General features: G+C 39.1%; 1 protein-coding gene across 7 annotated transcripts; it reads right to left on the reverse strand.

Moving 5' to 3' along the window:
• Positions 1-2,535: 2,535 nt before the first annotated feature.
• Positions 2,536-23,127, reverse strand: NT5C3A (5'-nucleotidase, cytosolic IIIA). 7 transcript variants are annotated; one of them, XM_072327298.1, is made up of 11 exons: positions 22,741-22,928; positions 13,097-13,203; positions 10,622-10,670; positions 6,932-7,030; positions 6,453-6,522; positions 5,707-5,753; positions 5,240-5,325; positions 4,898-4,987; positions 4,053-4,215; positions 3,410-3,610; positions 2,634-2,972 (listed from the first exon to the last, which is right to left on the reverse strand). In XM_072327298.1, the coding sequence occupies exons 4-11, from the start codon at positions 7,028-7,030 to the stop codon at positions 2,871-2,873; spliced, it is 858 nt and encodes a 285-aa protein (XP_072183399.1). In that variant the 5' UTR covers positions 10,622-10,670; positions 13,097-13,203; positions 22,741-22,928; the 3' UTR covers positions 2,634-2,870. The 7 variants fall into 7 exon arrangements, with proteins under 7 accessions (XP_072183394.1, XP_072183396.1, XP_072183395.1 ...); XM_072327297.1 differs by lacking the exon at positions 22,741-22,928 and adding an exon at positions 13,580-13,752; XM_072327295.1 differs by lacking the exons at positions 10,622-10,670; positions 22,741-22,928 and adding an exon at positions 13,580-14,013 and having other exon boundaries at positions 2,601-2,972.
• Between the last annotated feature and the right edge of the window lie 88 nt (positions 23,128-23,215).

Here is a 23,215-nt window from a genome sequence, read left to right on the forward strand (position 1 = left end):
AGAGAGCACGCAACCTCACCGGGCAACCTGTTGCATTGTCTCACTACCCTCACAGTAAAGAATTTCTTCTCAGCACCTAGCCTAAACCTACCCTCTTTCAGTATAAAACCATTTCCCTTTGTCCTGTTGCTATCTGCCTTTGTAAGAAGTCCCTCCCCTGCTTTCCTGTAGGCCCCCTTCAGGTACTGGAAAGTCTCGGGCTCAGCTCAGGACTATTTGTGTTGGACAGTTAGAGGACATCTGAGCTGTCTGCAACACCCAGCCAGGTGGGGGGAAATGTTTCTATCTGGGTAGGGATCCCAAATGCTTGACCTTGGATATTTGCTACAGATAGAAGAGATATTGTGAGTAGAAGGGGAAAAAAAGAGTTTTAAATTCACCTAACATTGCTGCTTACTCCTTAAACTTTAGAATTAGGTTTCTGATGGGAAATGTGTGAATGTGCATGTGTATATATATATGTGTGCCCCAGTGGCGCAGTGGTAGAATTGCCGCTTTCAACACCGGAGGCCCGGTTTCGAATCCCCCTGTGGTGCAAGTGGTAGAAGTGCCGCTCTGCTACACAGAAGGCTCGAATCCCGGGAGTTGGACTCGGTGACCTCTAAGGTCCCTTCCAACTCGCACGATACTATGATACTATGATATATATATACTTGTATGTATATATATGTTTCTTCAAATTAACAAATGAAGTATGCATTCAGGGCTGTGAAACATTGCTCACATGATGCTTGAGAAATGGTGGATGGATCCAAAATCCTCTGCCAAGGCAGAGTTTTCAGTGCCCACGTAGGGAACTGAAAGCCAGCAGGTGCTTCCCCCACATCATCAGGCACTTCTGCTACTACCCAGGCTCTATTAGGCTGCGTACTCATGTGAGTGATTTGGACTAAGATATTGTTGGAGGTCCTTTGAGATAATTGGTTTTTAAAGATACTGCCTAATGCTTTTCTCTATGGCCTTATTTTCTGTTGTGGCTGGGTTGGATGATCCCGCTGAAGGAGTGATGACTTGCTTCTTGTGGGGTGGATGAGGCTGAGGAAAAGGTGTGAAGGGAGGAATCAGTGCATTCATATGAAATCCCAAGGTATGCTGGACAAGCTTGTGGGACAGTCTTGCCTCAGGAACAGGACACCAAGAGACCAGACCTGCAACCTGCCCTGACAGTCCGGTTACCAAGGAAATGTTACACCTGGTGCCAGAAGGATCTTGTGCTGGTATCTTCGCGTGTTGCTGACTCATCTGTGCTGCAGAGAGCCGTGGTATCGGCTGCCTTTCACACACTCTGAGTTGTACTGTTGTCTGCATTCCAAAGGTAACCTGTCTGTCAATGGAAAAACTTGTCCCAGTGTAAACTTGGAGCAGCGCCTGGTCAGCCCCTAGCAGATGGAGACTGGTTGAGTAAGCGGTGCATCCAAACACTCTGGTGCTTTTTGGGAAGCCTTTGCCTTTTGGACTTCTACTTGGCAGCACTGTCAAAAGATTCAGCATGATCGCTCAAACGAAGAAATACCAAAAGCTGCCCTGCCCCTGGTGTTAACTCTGGTAGCGTAATCCCCTACACACAATATATAGGGCTGTTTACCTGCTGAGCTTCCCTGCAACATTCCCTTAGAGCTGAGTGGGGCCTTGCTCAGCGCTGCCCCAAGTCCTTCTCTTCTCCAGCTCATTCTGTGCAGCGTTTCTCCCTCGTAGGTCTTTACTCCTCTCAGTTATGCATCAACAGTGGCTGAAGCACGTTATTTTTTTAATATGTGGGGAGATCAGCAGCTCTGCTAATGCTGCAGCTGTTGGCAGTGCTTTCAAGCCCTCCCTGTTCCAGGGCTTTGGCTGGCAGGCTCCTGGCAGAGCTGGGCTGCTCTGTCTCCTCATGTCACTGGCACCACCAGGCTGCTTTCAGCTCTTCCAGGCCTCCACCGCCTGAGTCATGACTCAAATGGAAGGCAGCCAGGGCCATATCCTGCCTTCAGCCATCTCCCGTTTTAAGCAGTTTTCTGCTCAAATGGATGGCTTCTGTGGCTCCTGTTCTGGGAGATCCAGCTGCCCACGTGCCAGGAGTAGGGAATTACATGACTGTGTATTGTATGCAAGGGGCCCTGTGTAACTGAGGACACCATGTGCAAGGTGATTGTGAAAGGCTGCTCACAGTATGTCGGACTGCATACCACAACTTTACAATGCATTCAAAGTGGAGGGATAATTGAATTTAAATTTACCCCAGAGGACGCAGAGCTGGGTAAGCAAACAACGCCATTTTGCCTTGGAAAAGTTCAAGCAGGTGTAACAGATAGGAGTCTGCTGATCTGGGGAAAAGGAAGGGCTGGTGCTACTTAGTCAGCATTTAAGCTGGACAGCAGAGAGGCCTTTTTTTCTTGTTGAGGTATTATTTGCTAGTAGAAGAGAATGCAGATCTAAGCTCTCTCCTAGTTTCATTTCACTTCCTCAAGGAATGAAAAGGAATGGCACCGTTCATGCTGTGCGGGCAGGTTGTATGACTGCTGATGTAAAAGCGCTGATGTTTGCATCTTCAGTTTTACACAATAGCCACATTTACTAAAATGGTCTTTAAAATGCCTGATTGAAAGTCAGTAAACCACAGTACCCCCATCAGAAGCAGTTTATCACATCTGTTAATCCAATTTAAATCTAGTTTTAATAGGAGTGTGAGACAATAAAGAACAGCATAACAGCGGTCAAAGGAGCTTCTAGTTGACAATGGGTACCACATATACTTCAAAATAACAAAATGAGGATAAAAGTTTTAAATTAAACAGTTCTGTCAATGAGTAACAGATACACTTAAGATTGCACGCGTGTGCTCTTCTATTCAGTTGCCTTCTGGGAGGAGTGCAGTGACTTGAGACTGCAATTTACAGGATTTTCTGTAGGATGGAGTTGGCAACTTCCAGGGATTCATCTTTCACCAAGACAATATCATAAGAGTCCATGTATTTTTCCAAGAGTTCATCTACCTAATTGCAGAAGGGACAGAGAAAAGACCCACTTAGTTTTAGAATATAAATATACATACGTCCTTAAAACACTGCCATCTTTTTCCATCAAAATCAGAGAATAAGTAAGCCATGCAAATTATATGTCACTCCTATAAGGGAATTCCACAGGATGACAAAGAAGGAGAAAGGTGACATTAATTAACTGTGTTTCCAAAGCGGGGGGAAGAGTCACGGACAAAACTTGTTATTTGGAAGATTACAGTTTTGCTCCATTATCAATCCAGTATTAGAAGGTGGGATTTGGAAAGAACTACGAGTAAGAAATCCATGAAACATGTTGAGATTTCCAAACACGTATGGGCCAAATATTTGCTTTGATATTTAATGATTATAATGAACCTGTTGCTAGTTCACAAGTATTTTATTCCAGGTTACAAGGATCTGAGGCTACTTACTTTATCATTGAGATAGCCAATCTTAAGAATGTGCTCAACATTTGCCACTCCATCTGCCATACTCAAGTCTCCTTGGGAATCACCCAGCAGTATGATATTACTGTTGTCTTTCAGTTGTTTAAAGTACTCTGTATTCTTCAAGGCACCATCATGTTTGTTGTAAACATGAATCAATTCTCCTTTAAATCCTTTCAAGATTCCCTATTAAGAAAATACAAGTTATTTCTAGCACTATATGGACAAAATATAATATAGAATGAAGTAGATATGAATCTGTAAATACACTTTTTATTAACTACTGAATCTCCAATTATGAGCAAGGTAAATAACAGTTAAATAACTGAGGGACTGTAATTGTTAAGTCTAGAGAGGCAGTGATCTTCCCTGCCTGGAGGAGGAGTATTGGTGTACTGGGCTGAGTATAAGGTTGTCTTTATGGGAAATGAACTATATCTTAGTCACATAACATAAACAGTGCTTGAACTGTTACTCTCTGCTTGATTTTATGCCTGGGAGAATGCTGACTATGCAATTCTAATTTTCTATACAGCAGGGCAGATGACAATATCTGATGGATTAAAATGTTCATCTCGTAGTATATATAAACAGCAACTAAATCCCACAAGCAATCACATATACCTACATTTTCATCAAAATCCATGAAATTGGAAACAACTTTGACATTAGAATGGTAGACTCCAGCCTGGTGGATAACTTCCTCAAGGATGTCTCCGATCCCAGCAGAAAAGATGAACACAGGAATATTATGTTCACTGAGCTTATCAAAGAAGTTCTCGTATCCTTCCCTGCAACACAGGATGTAAATTTAAGCCAAATCTCAATGAAAAAAAAGGCAGGAAACATCAGAGTTTTCTAAAGACATTTACATCATCTTTGGAAAAGAAAATTAATCTTCAGTGAGAGTTTTTCTTCATCTCCTCCTTTGCCTCAACTCTTCAGATTAGTAGGAACTACCAGCTCTAGTCTGACAATGTTCTTGTCACTCTTTTCTGAAAGGCTTTTAGTTTTCAATACCCACATCGGAACTATGTACAGTATTCCAGGAACAAGATATTATTTGCATATGCTTCTCTGCACTGACACTGAGTGTCTTTATTATCATGAAAGCTTTGGAGGAAATTTTAGCCTGTGAATGAAGATTCAACCTACACAGACTTTGGCCTCTTTGAATAAAAAAACAAAGGCACCAGTGCAATTTTAAGAGGATGAAAGTCTGCAGAAATGAACTTGACTAGAGACAGCACTCAAAAACAACCCCCCAAAAAGTAGTTTCTCATCTCTGGTTTATACAGTGTGATCACCATAGGCTTTTATCTACAGAATATCAATAAAAGGATATGAAGAGATCTGTACATTCCAAGAATAAGATGTCACATTCTGAGGAGTATTTCCCCCCCCTAAAAACACACAGTAAGAACATGCAGAAATTGTTTCAAAAGAGAATCATTCACATCAAAAGAAACTTACTTCAGCATAACATCAGATTCTCTCACAACTTCTGCAAACTTATCCTTTTGTAAGCCTTGTTCAATGAGTAGTGCATGAGATTTATTGTACCTAGAACATAAAAAAAAATAGGACGGGCAACTCACCTGTCATTAACAAAAGCATCCTGTGGTTTTAACTTTTGTTAACTCATATTAACAGCAAAACAAAAACCGTAGCGTAACACTCGGGAGATTAATTCAGTTAATGCATTACAGCTAATTACTACCATTAATTTCATTTTTAAAAACTTATTTATTTTTAAATCAAATCTATTATTAAGTCTAATTTTAATACAGTAGGAATACAGGAGATTTCTCTTACCATTCTACCATATATGGATATTTTTCTTCAATAGTGAGGGCTGGGTCAATTTCGATAGCATAATATGTTTCTTTCAGTTGCAATAACTGAAGGAAAATGAAACACAGATGTTTAACATTTCTTCATAAAATAGTACCTGATATTTAGTCTAATCATTCAAAACAACTTTTAAAATTCTAAATATGTTATTAAAATAAAATGGAATCTTAAATACTCTTTGTACACATTAAAACTCAGATTGCAGATCTATCTACTCAGAAAAATTGGATGCTAAATTAAACTATATGCTGCTATCAAGAATAGAAGTATTTCTATTCACTTCTGTTAGTGACTGGATGCCTTGCAGGCAGCCAGAGAGATCTTGTAGCTTCAAGGATTTGAAAGTATCCTGTTTCATAATGCTGGCCCAGTACAGCCAGGGATAAAACCAGTAGTCTGTACAACAAACAAGCAGCTTTTCCATTTACCTTTTTCCGGCATTCCTCTGTGATGAGCTTAGAGTTATCAATGATGTCTGGAGAGGTGGAAAAAGAAGTGTTAAACAAGACATAACGTTTCATTCACTTCACTATACAACGCTGTGAATGGTGCAGAAGACAATGTTTGACAACATACCATCATGTTTCCTCAGAGCTTTTCTTGCCATCAACCAATAAGAGGCACATTTATCTTCACAAGCATGATACTACTATCTTCCTCTCATATTAGAAGGTCAATTACAAGCCTCTTACTTCTTGAGATTTAAGCGTTTCTGAAATAATTATTAGGCAACCTACGTTTTGAGATCCCTACTTCATTATTAAATTATTGTCATTTGTTCTAGATGGCTACAGCACAAAAATGTCAAGAATTCCAAGGTTTACTATTTGATACTTGCAGGTGTCTGGACTATTATGGGCTTTTCAACAACAGAAGTCAACCCTACCATATCTAGTCACTAACTTCTTGTAGCTTAGATCTTCTTTTGTAATTGTGAATGACAACTGAATTTTATTCACACGGATAGTAATTAAAATATATATGCATACAACACATAGACTCTCACTTACACACGGACTCTCTTACTTTACTAGGATGTGCAACCTCAGTAACAAGGCAGTATAAAATCTCACGTGTTTAGAAATAATAATAGACAGAAAATTAAATTCTAAGAAAAACTGAAAGGAGTGAATGAACCAATCCATATTAAAAAAAAAAAAAAAAAAGTACTCACTATGACAAGTTGGACATCTTTTTCCATTGTAGGAAAATCTACTTAATGTCATATCAAAATCTGTAATAATCTATTTAAGGAAAGAAAAAGCAAAACTGTCTTACAACACAGAGGGACAAAATAAAGAATGGATAGAAATTCTGTTGCAGTTGAGTAGCATATTTTTCACAGAAACCTGTTTTACTATAAGATAAGCCAGAATATGCCATAATTTATTTCTAAGAAAATTGTTTTTCTAAATTCCTTTGATTGGAGTACGTCCTGAAAATACTAAGCTTGCATATTTATATCATTTACTTGACTACCTTCTGGCTGAATTACGGTTGGATCAAGACCTATTAAAAGAGTTAACAGATGTCAAGTTTTGGAGATTACCTGAAGGCTGATTTGTTATATAAAGATCAGACTATTTTTGGCACACAGCAACAATCATATGATTACTTTCATTCTGAACTAGTTACACCTTTTACTATTTTTACCTGAAGTTTAGCAGCTCCTCCTTTGATGAGGCCACAAATAATCTCTTCTACTCTCCCCGGGTCCTTAATGTGGACAGTCTTCTTCTGAAATTCTGGCATCTGTGAAGAGTAAGAACAAAGACAGAAATATACCTGCTGGGGAGCAAGCAATACCTGCTGTCCATCTGTCTGGAAGCTCTGCTGTTTCACATGACACTATTTCATACACAGGACAGGAAGGAAAGTTAAAAATGACAAGAAATAGAAAACTTTTTGCAAGCGTTAATATATGTCTGCGTACAATTTTTGGTTGTCTCTTTAAGTATTGCAAACACATGCATTTGTAATGGGAAAGATCCTCCCATGTGAGGGAAAAGGAGCTGAAAGTATTGTTCAATATTATCTACCATCCACTTTGCAAACTATTACAGCTACATCATTCTCAGCAGGTATTTGTCTGATCCAGTCCACGCAAGCTCTACTCACAGACCCGTTATTTTTCCCAAGACAGTATTCTACTGCTCAACTATCATTACGTTCAGAAAAGTTAGCTTAATCTTTATCAAACACTTCTTCCTCTAATTTCAGCTAATTCAACTCAGAGTAAAGTATTCTTTTTCACACGTTCTTACTTGAGTACTTCTTCCTTCTTCGTGAACTAAAGAAACCTGATTGCTCCAATTTTCTTTTACAGGGCACATTTTTCTACATCTCTTACAGTTCTTGGTTTTGTCCTGGTCCATTTATTTGAATAATAACAGCACACCTGTATCTCAGTTACCATCTTTCTGCCCTGAAATGGCCTCAACTGAAAGGCTACTTTGACCTTTCACATAATACCTTCGCATATATATTTGATATTTTTTGTTAGAAATAACATGGTAATATTGACTCAAACACAGTTGGTAATTGCCAAATACCCTTCTCTAATTACATTTAGCTAGAAACAAGTAGTTGCACGTGCTAGATTGTACTGCTTCTTCCACACCAATGCTCCCATTTGTCAAACATGACAAATAATTTTAATTTAATAGCCAATTTCTGGCTGATGTCCACAAAGAAGGTAATGAAAGCAGAAAATGGAGATCCTTCTAAAACTCTAATTGTGAGTCTTTGATAATTTTTTAGGTTTTCCACCCACCCAAAAAGTCTTGCATATACCAGAGTACTTGCCAACAATTCTCAAGTCATGGCACGGTATTTGCTACCTTTATAAGCCTCATAAAGAAAAGAAAGCTGTATTTCTTTTGTTCAGTTTGGAAGATGTAGCGTTTCCCTGTTTTTCTGCAGATGTGAGAAATATACAGAAAAAGTCTTTGCCATAGCATAAGTGATACATTCTAACCCAAGGTAGTTGTCCTTTTCTGTGTAGCTGCAGTGCCTTGTTAATTTCATTAACACAGCAAATTAAAAAAAAAAAAAAGGTACATCTAGATTGATTTCCAGCTGTCAACTGTATCCCAGATTGGGATTCACCGAGAAAGCTAATAAGTATGAAGTACCTTTGTGAAAGATACCTATTAAAGAATTCCCTCATCTTTTGAGAAATGTATCTGTAAAGCATTTCCAGATATTAATTCACTGTTATAAGTAGATGTATATCAAGTGATCTAGCTGAGTAAACCAAAACATTAACAACTTGCAACCCTTTAGAGGTGTGTTCCAGTATTTCTTTTGTATTTTACATTGCGCTGGTAAACCAAACCTTACCAGTTATTTGGTGGGATATAGCGATTGTTTCTCTACAATGAAAGACAATGCAATTTGACTGTTTTATAAACCTTTCACTGTGAATTGACTAATCTTTTATCCTTTGGCTTTTGGGAAGCCTATTATATATATACTTTTAGATCTGGAATGCAAAAGTTAAACAAAGTGAAATCTAAATGTTCTTTTTTTTTTGTAAGAAGTAGTTCAAATATTATTGGGCTTACTTAGCTACTAAGCAACAGACTTCATAATGTACCTGATCTAAACAGACTGGTTGATGGTGGAGATGAGGAAATCACAAGGAGAGACTGCATGAGGAAAGCTAGATTGCTTGCAAGAGTTGTAACTAGCAGAGGCCTTTTGTAAGTTTTTGAAACACCACCCTTAGTAAAGAATTCGGCAGACTATGTTAAGAGATTGCTTAAGATTTTGAGTATGATGAAAGTTTCCTGCTTTGGTGTTGTAAAGTTATACTCTGACTCAAGGTCACTTTTTTTTTTTTTGTTATTTCTAATGCATTTTTCATTTCTATATAAGAACTGAAGTCAGTTGAAGAGTCAGTATCTTAATTTAGAGGGAAAAAAAGGTCTTTTGCAATGAGTATAACCCATGAAATTTCACTACCACAGGTATGCTCACAGTCAAACCCAAGTTTTCACTATGGGTATCAAATCTGATAAAACTCAATGCCCCAGACAAGTACAGTATGACAAAAGAGCTACTGAATTGATGGCTACTTCCTTGCATTCACATTTGCAACTGCACTTTTAAGAACAATTATTTTACTTGGGCTTTATCATATTAGAAGTAAATGGAACTGCTTAATAAACAATCACCATTTTTCTAACAAACTGTCTTCTCCTGTGTCTTACACTTCTGCTCAGTCTTGCTGTTGTTTTTTGTTCTGTATTTACCATTCTTCATAGTTGAAACAGACAAACAGATTCAAATTGGATGGAATTGGTAAGATAGATAAAAGAATAAAGTGTGAAATAATGCTAATTTAGAGAAGTGTAAATAATGTGATAAAAGTTGTGTTTCTACAGATTGCTCAATAAAGCTCTAGTATTCAACTCAACATATGCAGAAGGCCCATAATTCTGATGCACCAGTTGACAGGAAAGAACATATATACTTAAAGGGAGCATATAAGCAGGGGGGAAATCAGTTTTCTATACAGGTAGGTAGTGATAAGACAAAGGGTAATGGTCTTAAACTAAAAGAGGGGATATTTGGATTAGATGTCAGGGGGAAGTTTTTCCCTGAGAGAGTGGTGAGGTGCTGGAACAGGCTGCCCAGAGAGGCTGTGGATGCTAATACCCAGAGGTGTTCAAGGCCACGTTGGATGGGGCCCTGGGCCATCTGATCTAGAACCTGATACAGTGGCTGGCAAGCCTGCCTGTGTAAGGGGGGTTGGAACTAGATTGTCTTGGAGATGCGTTCCAACCCAAGTCATCCAGTGATTATATGGAGAAACATTCAAATAAAGATACTCCAGAGCACCTAGCAAAGATAAGAATGCTTTTAGGAGCAAGGAGCTTCTATGTAAAAGACTAAAACTATGTAAGCACAGAAAAAGAAATTCATATTTCATCATGACACCTGAAAGTACATCACATGGAAGCACCTAAGTGACCTTCTTTATTCTGTCATTTTATAAAGGTGTGAGAAGAGTTTTACTTTCAAGCATATCAGTACATTACTGAAATAGCTCATAGAGACAGGTAGCTTTTGGAAGCCTGGGTTAAAAGTTGATAACTCCCAAAGGTAATTTGTGGCTGGCATATACTCTGGCCACAAGCATATTTAAGTTTCTAGTCTCAAATGTTTTTAAGGAGCTTTCAAAGAGAAGCAACAAGGCTAAAAATGAAGATGATTATTTTAAGGCTTAGCTTAATTTGATTTATGAAAAGGATACAAAGATGGGATTATTTTTGATAGCAAGTAACTGAACTAAGGATGTAGGAAATTCTTTTGTAGTTAACAATGTTATATTCATACCTTGACGAATGAACAATATTGGATTCACGCAGGTGTGGAAATCCCCGTCCTACAAACCACAGAATGGTCATTTACAACAACGCCAGTGCTGAGCATAACATACCTATTTAGTACACGAGACATACATCTATGTAGTTGGGTTAAATTAACAGGACATGTACGTACTGTGAAGATCGTTTTGAACTTTATATATTTTTTTAAAGTTTCCTATATATAATTGTTCCGCAAGTATGCAAACAGAGTTGCTTTCATGTTGTATTTGGGTGCTGCTTATATATATATCATCAGTACTTGAGACTGTATATCTAAGCATATGCAGCTCAGACTATTAAACAAGAGCTGGTGATAATCACTAATATGGTACCCTTATTGTGTACACATATTCTGGAATTAAGAATATACTGAACTTCTGAATCCACTCTGCTACCCAGTAAGGTAAAAATATTTCCTGTCATTAAAAAGAAATTAAAAAAAATAATGTCAACTAAAGTAGTAACTAATAAAAATACACCTGATGTGAAGGACAGCTGTGGAACCTTAGGTAGCTTTACTATCTGTAATTTTTGTTGGGGAAGGTTGAGATGATGAATGACTTGTTATCTTAGGCACATAGAGAGATGGCTTATTTCACAATAAAATCCAGATAAATAGAAGGAAATGTTACCTTGCAACAACTAAAAATATAAGAGATTATCAGCATGAGTCTGCTAAGCTGTGTTTCAAACAAGGACATATAAAAATACTTTGCCTGAGTTTTTTCCCAAATACCCCTGTAAGAATACACGACTTGGCAGACACAAAGTTTTCTCTTTTTTTTTACAAAGACTAAACTAGTATGGATGCATCACAAAAAGCATCGCTACGAAAACACCGAGCATCGCAGGTGGGTAAAATATTACAGAGACTTTTCTACAATTCTCAGCAAAGGAGAGAGTACTTTAGATGACCACAATGTCATTGAAGTGATAAGAAAATGAATAAGAACTAGCATGACACCACTGACAGTTTGTGAATTTCAAGTATTTCAATCACTACATGATTTTGTTTAAACAACTTGGAAGGAAACCTGTGCTAGACTAGGCTCCAAACCAATTAACTTATGATACAGAGGACATGCAAGAATGGGCTGGCAACAAGAGGGAACCATTAACATTATTTGTTAACAAGAAAAATGCAAGTTAAAGTGAAAAAATGGGTAAGTTTTAATTATTTGTTAATTTTCTAGCCTGTGCTAATTTCTAGGTAAAATGCTATAAATGATGTTTATTTTGAGAACTGCAAATGCCCAGTTCCAAGGTCTATGACTAGCTATCACATATACTTACTTGTGGACAGGTACCAAAAAAGGCAGGGTATGATATAAGTGATAGCTGTGAGAACTGATACCCTGGCAAGTTACAGAATATCGGATCTTGGTGTTCTTGGTGGCAGAAAGTGCGTTAGGTGAAATTATAAAGAAAAAGGGCACATCCCTTAATTGATAAATATATATTATTTTCCATTTTCTCTCCCCCTTTGACATTATTACAGAGCGCTAATTTTATCTGCTTACAATAAAAACAAAGTTTAGAAAAAAAAAAAGTTTAAAAAGCAAGCTAGCATCTTTTAACTTCTGCTATTTGCAATATCCGAAATGCAAGAAGCCACACTGTGGCTGGAACAAAAGCTACAGTAAGGGATGCATGTGAATCTTTTCCTCCGTCTGTATGTGCTCATACAGAGCTTCAATGTGCTCAAATATAGATCACTGCCTTTATTTCAGACAACTTGAATTACGGTCTTGGAGTGCAACAGTTTTCTCTCAGCAACCCCAGCTTTCTTTTAGATGGGAACACCAAAAGTTCCTGCAGGAGAGTGGGGTCTCACTGATCACTCCACTGTGTGCAGCCAGGCAAGAGAACGGCACTAGTGATTATGGAGTCCACTAGCATGACTTGAACTCAGAACAGTTTTTTTCAATTCCTGATGACCCAAACCAAGAACATAATGCAGCTTATGTTCATTACGTGTAAACTCAAATACGGTGAGAAATCACCAATAAATATTAACAATTAAACTTTGCTATTGGTGTTTTGCCAAGAAATAGCCTTAGGACAACTTTTACAGAGTAAATAGGCAAATGTTAATATGGCAATGAAACAGCAGAACACTTAATATCTTCACAGTTGCTTGAAAACGTCTTGCAGAACTAGAGTTCCCCTGGCTATGTGAAATAACTGTAAGTGGCTTGACTACCTAAGCTATTTTAAGAAGCAGAGTATGATGCACACTAAATATGTTTGTTTTTTTTTCCTGCTTTATTTTGCTTAGTTGTTTACATCTTTTTTCCACTTAGTGTGGTGGATTCTGATATTTAGTTTGATTAAAAAAGAAAACAAAAACAAAATAAAAAACCACAAAACATAAAAATCTGAAAGGAGTGTTTACAGAAAACATGACAACAGTGTTTTCTCTTGTGCTTTTAAAGGAGAGTACCTGTGCGTTGAGCTTAGGGCACTCCTGATTCTTCTGTCCTTGATTTTGTCCTACTGCAACTGCATAGGTGGCAAGCAGAGTCCAGAGATGCAGGGCTTGCATACAGGCTGCCAACAAAAATCAACCAAATCCTTTTAAGAATTGGTCTGCTATATTACGTGATGTTTGCTATTCCTGCTGTATAGAAATAAAAGTAGACATGCAAGGTACATAGCTAGACCACCCTGAAAATACCCGTGCTTAAGACTACTCTGATACATATTTAAAAGTAGAAGAATGCAAATTGAGTTATCCTATTCAATAAAAAAATGGTAAATATATTTATTCCTTCAATGCTCTTGTAATTTCTAAGCTAACAAATATATATTTTAGAAATACAATTTCACATGGTAAACAACCATACACAACGCTTCATCTCTTAACTTAGGCTTAAAAATGCAAGCAGAAGACATTTGGTCCTGTTGACAAGCTGTGCACACTTACCGGAGGGTTTTGCAGGAGCAGCTGCAGAAGCAAAAGAAAATTCCTCTTGCTTGAGAAACACTAATATAGCAGCGCAAGGTGCAGTTGAGGGCGTTTCCAAATACAGCCTGACTAATCCCCGTGCAAAACCCCAGGGTCCTGTGACGCACGTCAGCACTGCACAGCAGTTTGTTATGCTCAGCAGTGCAGCACAACGGCATACAGATGATCAGCTGGTGCACCAACAACAAAACCTTTGACCTTCACTGAATGAACAGCTTTCATGGATGCAGCAGGCAAATCTGGACTGCTCCAACAGAAGAAGGCACTTGTTTCTCAAAGCAAAAGTTTATTACTTTTTAACTGTTCTACAGAATCTTTCCAAGTATTTTAGGGTTTCCTGTTGCAGTGCCACAAATTCCTTTCAGCTTCTAGATAAGGTGTCCCGAATATTTGCATGGCAGCATGCATTTACTTGCATACAAACAGCAAATGGATCACTTAAAGTGATCTCTCTGCTTTGACTCTAAGTAAGCAGGCAATACTGAAACAGGAAATCAAGGAGGTTTGTTTGTCAGGGCTTCTGAGTGGCACGCTGACTCGACATACTTTCAGAAGGTAGTCATTGGGCGTACTGCCAGATCAAAGAGTGTAACTAGGTGATAAGGAGGATGTATTTTATTTTTAAGAGGACGAAGGAGGTATTTTCTAACCATGCTCCCACTTGTAAAGGCTTGAATGTGTCACGTGAAGGTAACTGCACAGTTGTAGCAACAACAAGCTTCCCTATGCTATATTATAATTCATGTTCAACCTTAGGTTTGTGATAATACTATTTCAGACAAACTACAAACACAGCAAACATAACACGTGACCAGGATTCTAGAAATATCTTTAGCTATGAAAATTTCCTTTTAAGGAATATGTGCTGTTGTTTTTCTATATTAAACAAATGAAAAGCTAAATAGATCAGAGGACATTTTCTGAATGGTACAGTGGATCCATACAAGCTTTGTGCCCACGTTCCTACTATAGGCCAGTATGCAGTCTGTCAGGTTTCCCCAGACTGTGACCTACAGAGAGTGCCTCCATTTTATCAGCTGTACACTGTAGTTTGATCCAGTGAACCAGTGAAAACTTCAGTCGATACTGAACACTGAATTGGCATTTTAAATGTACAAATACGGTATTAGCAAAAGTTAGAAAATGATGCAAAATTTCTGTAAGCATTAATACAGCCAACACCTAATTCTGAGAAAAACATCTACACTATCTCTAATAACAGCATGCTTTCACTTTAATGAAAATACAGTCCATGAAACTTCTTATAGACAAAATAAAGGAAATGGTATTTACAGCTCCAGGAAATCTTTGCATCGTGTGCTTTACACAACTGACTACCAGAGAACAAGTGGCTACTACTGACTTTGTTATGCTACTGCCAAGTTGAGACACCTTGCTGTTTGGTTTGCAGCGTTTAACTCCTGCTAAGAGGTGAAGTAGAATTACTGTTTCTTTTACAAAGAGAGGGAAACAACATCCAGCACGGTATGTCTACTTTCACAATACCGAAGGTCATTTAAATATATTTTGAGAGACAGAAATGAAAGAGGTATTGCCATTTCAACAGATAGCTTCTATTTTAACCTTCTTTCTTTGGCTGAAGACCAAAGGACCATGTAACTCAACTGCAGAATACTGTAAGCAGAAAAAGACTAAAACCAAAAAGAGCGAAGTGTTAAACTGTTGGGTGATTCGTTGGTAATATAAGACTATGAAAAGGTTCTACTTTCATCTGGTGGTGTGTTAAATGAACTTGGTTTATAGAGATTCAGGATGCTTTCAAAGTACTGAAAGTTTCTAGTCTAAAGCAAAGACAGACTAGTTCTGCGAGTTTTACCTCTGCCCTATGTTCAACCTATTTCCTTGGGAAAAGAAATGAACACAGCGCAGATAAGCTATGTAAGCAAATCAACTGACCTTTAAGTAAAAAGCTGAATACTTCAACTAAACTCAAATCAGTTTGGAGAGATGAAGAAAGAAGTCACACTAAGGTCTTTTCTGTTCTTTGGAATTTACTACACAAAACAGAGCTCACTGAATGCTTCTACAGGATAAACTTGAGCTTTTCATGAGCTTACTACCTTTCGGCCTTGATTAGTGAGCCTACCACAACTGAACTGAATATACCTGCACATATTTAACATATTTCCCAATTTTAAGGAAACCCTTGCAGGATCACTGTTATACGTTAGGGGACTTTCTTCCAATTTTTGCTTTTGTATTAAGACCTGCCAATATGTATATTGCAAATTAGGAAACAGGGAAAACAAATCGAACCTCGGCACTCAAACATTCAAACTGAGCAGAAAAAAATACCCAAAAAAGAGGAAAAAAAATATAATTCAAACATGATTTTTCCTCATGCCCTAGTAAGTTGAGTTGATGAGCATCATACTGCTGCCAGCAATTGCTTTTTGTATTTGTAAATAATAATCATATGGATAAGTGTTCAGCTTAATGAAATTAGGCTAAGTAAAGCTTTGGAAGGATGTCTTGCAGGAATCATAGGTAAACTTACTTTTCTGGTAGAGGTTTTACTGTAAAAAATGCTAGCCAGACTTATAGTTGGTATGATGCAATACAAAGCACTGTATGTATATGAATGCGTGTGTATTACAGAGTTAACTTGCAAGGAATGTAGATATGTGAGAGACTGTTTAAACAGAGAGTATGAATAGCACTTGCTAGAAAAAAAAAAAGCTCAGAAAAGGATTTTATTCTGGACTGGTAAGGACAAAATGAGAGCAAGAATCTTGCCTTCAGAATCTCAATGTAGAGACTTTTAAGATTCAGCAGTACCGTCGGGGATGAGAGTGTGAGAGTATGTTTTGGCTTCTCAACTATCATGTTTCAAAAATGGTAAAAATAATGCACACACAGAACAGATTTAAGAGGTCAGTAATGTATCCATGGACGTGTTTAGAAACCTTATTCAGAACAGATTTTCTAGAACTCATCCAAAACCAATCCTTGTTATGACACAAGAGGTCATCTACAGACTGGCCATTTATGATTGAACTACAAAAAGCTATTAGTGCTGTTCTACTACAGACACACATGCAACCAAATATGATGAATAGCTAAACTTGCAGCTGAAAGATCAAATGCAATACAGGACTCCCTACCTTAACTGGGAATAAAGCAGAAATGGAAAAGGTACCAAGAGGGACAGTAAGAATGAGTGAAAACGAAACGAAACGAAAAGCTTACATGCAATTAACAACTGAATATACTAAAATTCTTCAGCCTGGAAAAGAAATGACTAGATGGCACGAGGAAAGCTAATATAGAAAGATTCTCTGGGCCACTGCTAAGCAGATGATATTTGTACCAGGTGAGACCTTTCACAATTTGCTGTTTATGACAGTTCTGAAGTTTAATTTCAAGTGTCTTAATTATTTTCCATTCTTTGTTTTTTCCTTTCAGTTTTCCTTCAGGGAACATAGGGACATAAAATTCATTTAGAAAATTAAAATGTTTGAATTCGAGTTTTTCCTTAGAAGTCTTATGGTACAGGATGGATACTGAAGCTTCACTACTTGAAAGATCCAATTCCCTTTCTTGTTACACAGAATGTAATGCTTATTGAAAGAATGTTTACACGTGAGGTTGTTGGTAGAACTAACCTCTCTACAAAATATCTAGTCAAACAGTATCCAATCCTAAGTACTGACAGTATGTAGACACAGCCGTATATTTATAAATTCTTAGTTAGCTATTAGATGTGGAGAAGCTCAGCTAACATAATTATATAACTTTAATGAGATGTACTTTTACTTTCCAAACGCTACATTTGCATGTATACTTTTTATTATGAAATATCCTGTATTATGTCTATGGCTACATACATTAAAAGAATTTAAAAACAAGTGCTTGCCTTCCTAGAAGCTTCCCATGCAATGTTGTCTAGAATGGAGCTTGCATTAAACCCAAGGCCTGGACTGAAACAGTTGCTGTTGATTCTCCTCTTATCTGCTTGCAAGAAGAAGAAGAAGAAAAAAAAAAGCTTAGATTCACCAAGCCTAAGAATTCTGTATCTAGATCAAATAAACTCTGACCCTTGAATGGCAGAGTTGCAGGACCCAGTCTGAAAGCCAAGTCAGCAGGACAAAGTTTAACCCACAATATATTACCAGACACTAAAATTCTCACGAAAGATTGCTGTGTTAATATAATACTGTAGTTAAAGTTACATGCTGAGACTAATTAATTTTTTAACTGCTATGGCCTCTTACAGTACAGATCTTCACTTAAACATCTCAAAAAATAATAATAAAAATAATTCACTTATTTCTAAACATGAATTGCAGCTACCAGTCACTCATGTTAAGAATAATAGACAGTAAGATGACCAGAAGTGTAATGCATTGTTTTGCATCTGTGTCCCAGCGCCTCATGGGTGTTTCTGGCTAACTGTTAATATCTGCTAAGTGTAAAAATATAGTCTGACAACGACTAAGTTCCCACCAAAGAGTGAGAACTTGGAAAAATCAAGGTTAATAGTACATTTCAATGGTACTCTATCTGAGCATCATAATGGAGAACCACAAACTCATGTAGAAAACAAAAGCTCCAATAAATCTGAATTATTTCACTAATCCAATTTACAGAGTAGGCAATTAGTTCCTGGTATAAGAGGGTAAAAGGAAAATATGGCTAACAAGTAAGGAAAAATTAGAAATAATAAGTTAGATCAAGAAACTTTCTTGGCAGTGAAATGTCATGGTTTTAGCTGGGGAAGAATTGATTACATTTTTCTTCATAGTGTCTGGTAGGATGTTACATTTTGACTTTAGGAGAAAAACAGTGTTGATGACATGTTTCAGTTGTTGCTACACGGTGCTGCATGGAGCCAAGGACACTTCAGTTCTTCAGCTTCTGGTACTGTCCTGCCAGTGAGGGGCATGAGGGGCACAAGAGGCTGAGGAGACGGGGAGAAAATCAGGACAGCTGACCTGAACTGGCCAAAGAAGATATTCCATACTAATATCCAATATCATATGACACAATGTGAGGAAACTGCAGAATTGAGGGGAGTTGGCTGTGGATTGGGGAACAGGACACTGCTGCTGCTAGGGAATTGGCCAGGCACTGGTCAGAGGGTGGTAAACAGTTGGGTTGTGCATTACTTTTTTTCCCCCCTGATTCTCTCTCCAGTCCTACTGCGTAGAGGGGGACTGTATGAAAGACTGTGTGATGTTTAACTGGCTGCTGGCTTAAACCACAACCCAGAAACATCGTAAGTCTGAAATTCTGTACTTAGACACTTAGTGAATACTCAGTGTCCAAGTCTGGGCTTTCTCTTACGCCACTTAAAAAACAAAAACCAACCAAACAAAAAACAGTAGAATAATTCCATCCTAAGAACATTCTTTTTAAAGACTGGCATATATGAAAGCAGAAGCCACATTTTCTTCTACCACTGTGTATAATTTATGGAGTTTACATAAGTATTACTCAACAGTTCCCTTGTATTTACTGTTTGCGTTTAGTTACTTGGTGCAATTCTGACTTTGCTGGCATTACTGAACAAAAGGAATATAGTTATTTCAGGATGTAAACACAAGTGGTCTCACTTTCAACCTGTGAGCTGCAGCCTTAAGCACACATCCACTTCTAGAAAGCAGAATCATAGAATCACAAGGTTGGAAAGTACCAACAAGATCATCTAGTCCAACAGTCAATACTTTTTTAACATTCACATAAAAGGGTCTTTTATTTGAATGTTAAAAAACATTCAAATACCTTTGGGTGGTCAAATTAGGAAAATCTTACAAGGAAGGATGTATGATTTTTTAAACGGTCAGAAACTTTGTCAGTCATAGAGGAGATCAGCACAACAGCCACAGATGCCAAATTAATGGCAGTACTAGACAAAGTGCTGCATGATTGACAAGGGACTAAGAAGCTGCCTGCAGCGACTGTGGTAAGTTCTTTGATGTTTGAAAGCAGCTGATCATTGCTGAGTACTTCTTGGTAAGAGAAAACAACTGCAACTTGTCAACATGACTGTCATATGAAGACCTCTACACCAGGATCTCACTGCAGACCAATTGCTGCACAGCAATTTGTCTGGAAGGAGCCCAGAGGAAAAGGTTGTCTTGATATCCAAAGTTTTATTCTTCACACCTACAACTACAGTATACTCAGCAAATTATTTTGCCCAGACTTGTCTTTCCTTATATCTCTCTGCATGCTAGTTAGAAAAAGAGGGTGGGGAAAGTGGCTGTGAGCTATTTCTGCCTCTTGGCTGCAGTCAGCATGTGATGGGAGCAGCCAAGTTTCGGTGCTGAGCATTTAACAGGCAGCAGACATAGCTGTCGCTCCAGACGACAGCAGTTCAGCTGTACATGTTTGATCTGGAGACAGCAGTGGCCAGGAAATGCCGGTTGTTGCTGGACAGGGCGTATTAAATGACAAGTTATTTGTAAAGAGCGCTAATCCAGATTCAGAGAGCCACTCTGCAACTGATGGGAAGTGCACACCGCAGCCACCTGCTGTTCGGCACTGTCTACTGCAGTTGCACTTCTACAAGCTCGAGAATTAAGTACCTTCTGACAGCTGCTCCAGCTTACAGCAATAAGGTCTATCAGGCTGTTCCTCTCTCATGCTGTTTTTCCTTAAAGTCTCTCACGGCTTACTCTTCACAGCCTTCAGCCCGCTGGAAAACAGTATGCTTGTATGCAGGCATGGAGAGAGAAAAGGGGATTGACGTGTTGAAGACAATTAGCATTAGGCAAGACAGAACAAAATAGGTAATTGGCCTATGAATGATATTCATTCAAGTGCCAGTAACTGGTAAGAGGCAGACATTCACATTTCTTGAAGCAAGGCACTTCAGAAGATTTGAAACGTTTTCCAGACCTGTCATGACAATTTAACACAAGTTAAATTAACATTGCTAGTGAACTTCCAGCAACACCCAGAAGTCCCACATGATACATGAGAGTGTCCATATTCCTTCCATTCCGCTTTTTGATTCCCATTTGCTGAGGCTCAAACTCATCTTTGCCTTGGAAGAGGAAAAAATACTTACCTGACAGAATTTCACCTACTAGCAATTTAGATTCCTGAAGGATAGTGTCATCAGTATGCTACATATTATACCCTCCTTCATTTCCTTCTCCACTTGGAGGTTGCTGACTAACAGCAGTGTGAAGGTCACTTGTCATTACATTGGTCACCTATAAAACAAGAAGCCACTCTTGCCAGAGACTGGCAAGTAAAGGAAAATAATAATAAAGCCTTTGCACACAACCTTATGACAGTCATGCTCACAGAATACTTTCTGTTACTTCTTAAAGAAGGGAGATAAGTAACAGCTACCTCATTTCTTACTGTTTTTACTTATTTCTCTCAAGGAAAATTTGAACCCTGCAAGACTCATGCACTTCACTTCCCCCTCTCACAAGGTAAAAAGGAAGCAGATGCCAGAAGCATCCAACAACAGGTGGTTGAGAAGTTTTCTCTAAAATAGGAAAGTGTTTTTTAAAGGGATTTTAAATTTGTAACCACTGAAGCTTGATTTGGTCTGTTTAATGGAACTTCACATGTCTGCCTCAACGTTTACTGATAACAACTCTCTTACTTTGAAAATGGAGCCAAGTATGTGAATCAGTGCCTAAGATAAAATCTCTTAGAAGAGATTTCATACCAAAAAGCTGCCATGCTTGGAGCAAGCTCTGCCTTTCTCTTGTAACTTGAAGTTCTGAACAGCTGTGATCCTAAAAGCAGGATTGTCAGCACTATCTATTGTGTAAGTGAATATGTTACCTGAAGTGCTTACCTGACAGATTCATTTATCAGAAATACATTTGTCATTGACACAATATATATATATATATATTTTCAGTAGCAAAGGAAAAATCTTTACAACAAACTTGAAAAGCTAATCTTGCTGGCCAAAACATAATCTAAACATGGCACAGATTCAATGCAAACACACGTTTAAAAAACATTAGGCATTTTCTGAACAGCAACACAAATGTGGTATTGAGGATGGGAGCTGGTGAAAACAATTTGCTCGACATGGATTTACAGATCTACAGACATGGAATGTCTGTATCATATGATCATCATAGAATCATAGAATGGAATCACAGAATGGCCTGGGTTGAAAAGGCCCACAAGGATCACCTAGTTTCAACCCCCCTGCTGTGTGCAGGGTCTCCAACCACCAGTCTAGATCAGTCTGCCCACCCAGAGCCTGTACTTCCATGTTCTGTTAGTCTATTGCCCAAGTGACTCTAACTTCTAGTGTTATCAATACTAGAATTTAAAAAGAAAGAGCTGTTTGTAGTTATCCAGTGTAATTCCACAGAATGTTTTCAAATGAGTTTTATAAAATCCAAGGTTTTTTTTTTGTTTGTTTGTTTGTTTGTTTTCAAGAGAAAAAACCAACAAAACATTATCTAGACTGCCAATCTCTGCTCTGTATGGGACCTCACAGAAACCAAAAGCAAAACATCCCACTCAGATCACTGAGCAATGTGATGGATGACTGCAGAACACCACTGAAATACTTTATCCGGCAGCAGGCACGAGGGCTGTGATTAAGAACACCGACTGGAATTCTTCTCTGGGCCCACATTATCAAACACAGCACTGAATGACTTCTACTGCTCAGTGTCGTTTACCACAGCCAAGAGCGACACCCCGCTCTGCATACACAGTCCTGACTGTCGTCAGCAAACTCTTCGTGTTTCCGTGTTTAAATCAATCAAAACACCTGAGCTCCTGGCGAGGTCCCGCAGGGACTCAAAGAACAGCCACCAGCCAACACAAAAGGGCGTGCTGATTTCTGTTCAGTCCTTTAGCACGGTGACACCGAGAGATAAACGCGAGGTGTGAAGGCTATGGGGGGCACCAGCATATCGCCTGCGCTACGTCCCTTTACGCCTAGCATTACACCAGCGGTCATCTGAATAACGCTCGCCATAACAACAAATCTACCAAAGCCAACACCGAGACGGCTCCATCTTTTCACAGTACCCGAACGGGCACTGCTTCCCAGTTTCGCAGAGGGCCGAACACGCCCGCCACTGCCCTTCAGCAGCTACAGGCGGGCACTGAGCCGCGCCAAACCCGGCGCCCGCCCGAACTCGGCCGCTCACACGTACCATCTCGATGATCTTCGTCTTCCTGCCCGTCTTCTTCTTCATGGTGAAGATGTACTGGGCCAGCACCACGCCGCCCACCAGGGCGCACACGCTGGCGCTGGCAACCGCCCCCATCTTGGCCACGGCCGCGCGGTCCATGACAGCACACCACCCTCAGCCCGCCCGGCGGGCGCGCAGTACGGGACTCCACGCGGGGCGCTGCGTGCGGGCGGCACCACGAGCGTGAAAGGGGGAGCCCGGGGACACCGCGTGCAGCAGGGAGGCGTGTCAGAGCACGGAAAGGTTCCAGTGAGAGCAGTGAAAAGGGAAATACCCAGCCAGAGCTGAGGAAGCTCCGGAGGAACGCAGATGAACCTCCTCTTTTCCCGCTTACCCCCTATCCCCCCCCGCGAGCAGTAGTGGGAGAACCCGGCGCGCCGGCCACACTTCCGGCGGCGCCCTACTACGTTTCCCAGCACAACCGTGCCGCCCGTTG

Source organism: Excalfactoria chinensis, chromosome 2, assembly GCF_039878825.1.
Source record: "Excalfactoria chinensis isolate bCotChi1 chromosome 2, bCotChi1.hap2, whole genome shotgun sequence".
Lineage (NCBI taxonomy): Eukaryota > Metazoa > Chordata > Aves > Galliformes > Phasianidae > Excalfactoria > Excalfactoria chinensis.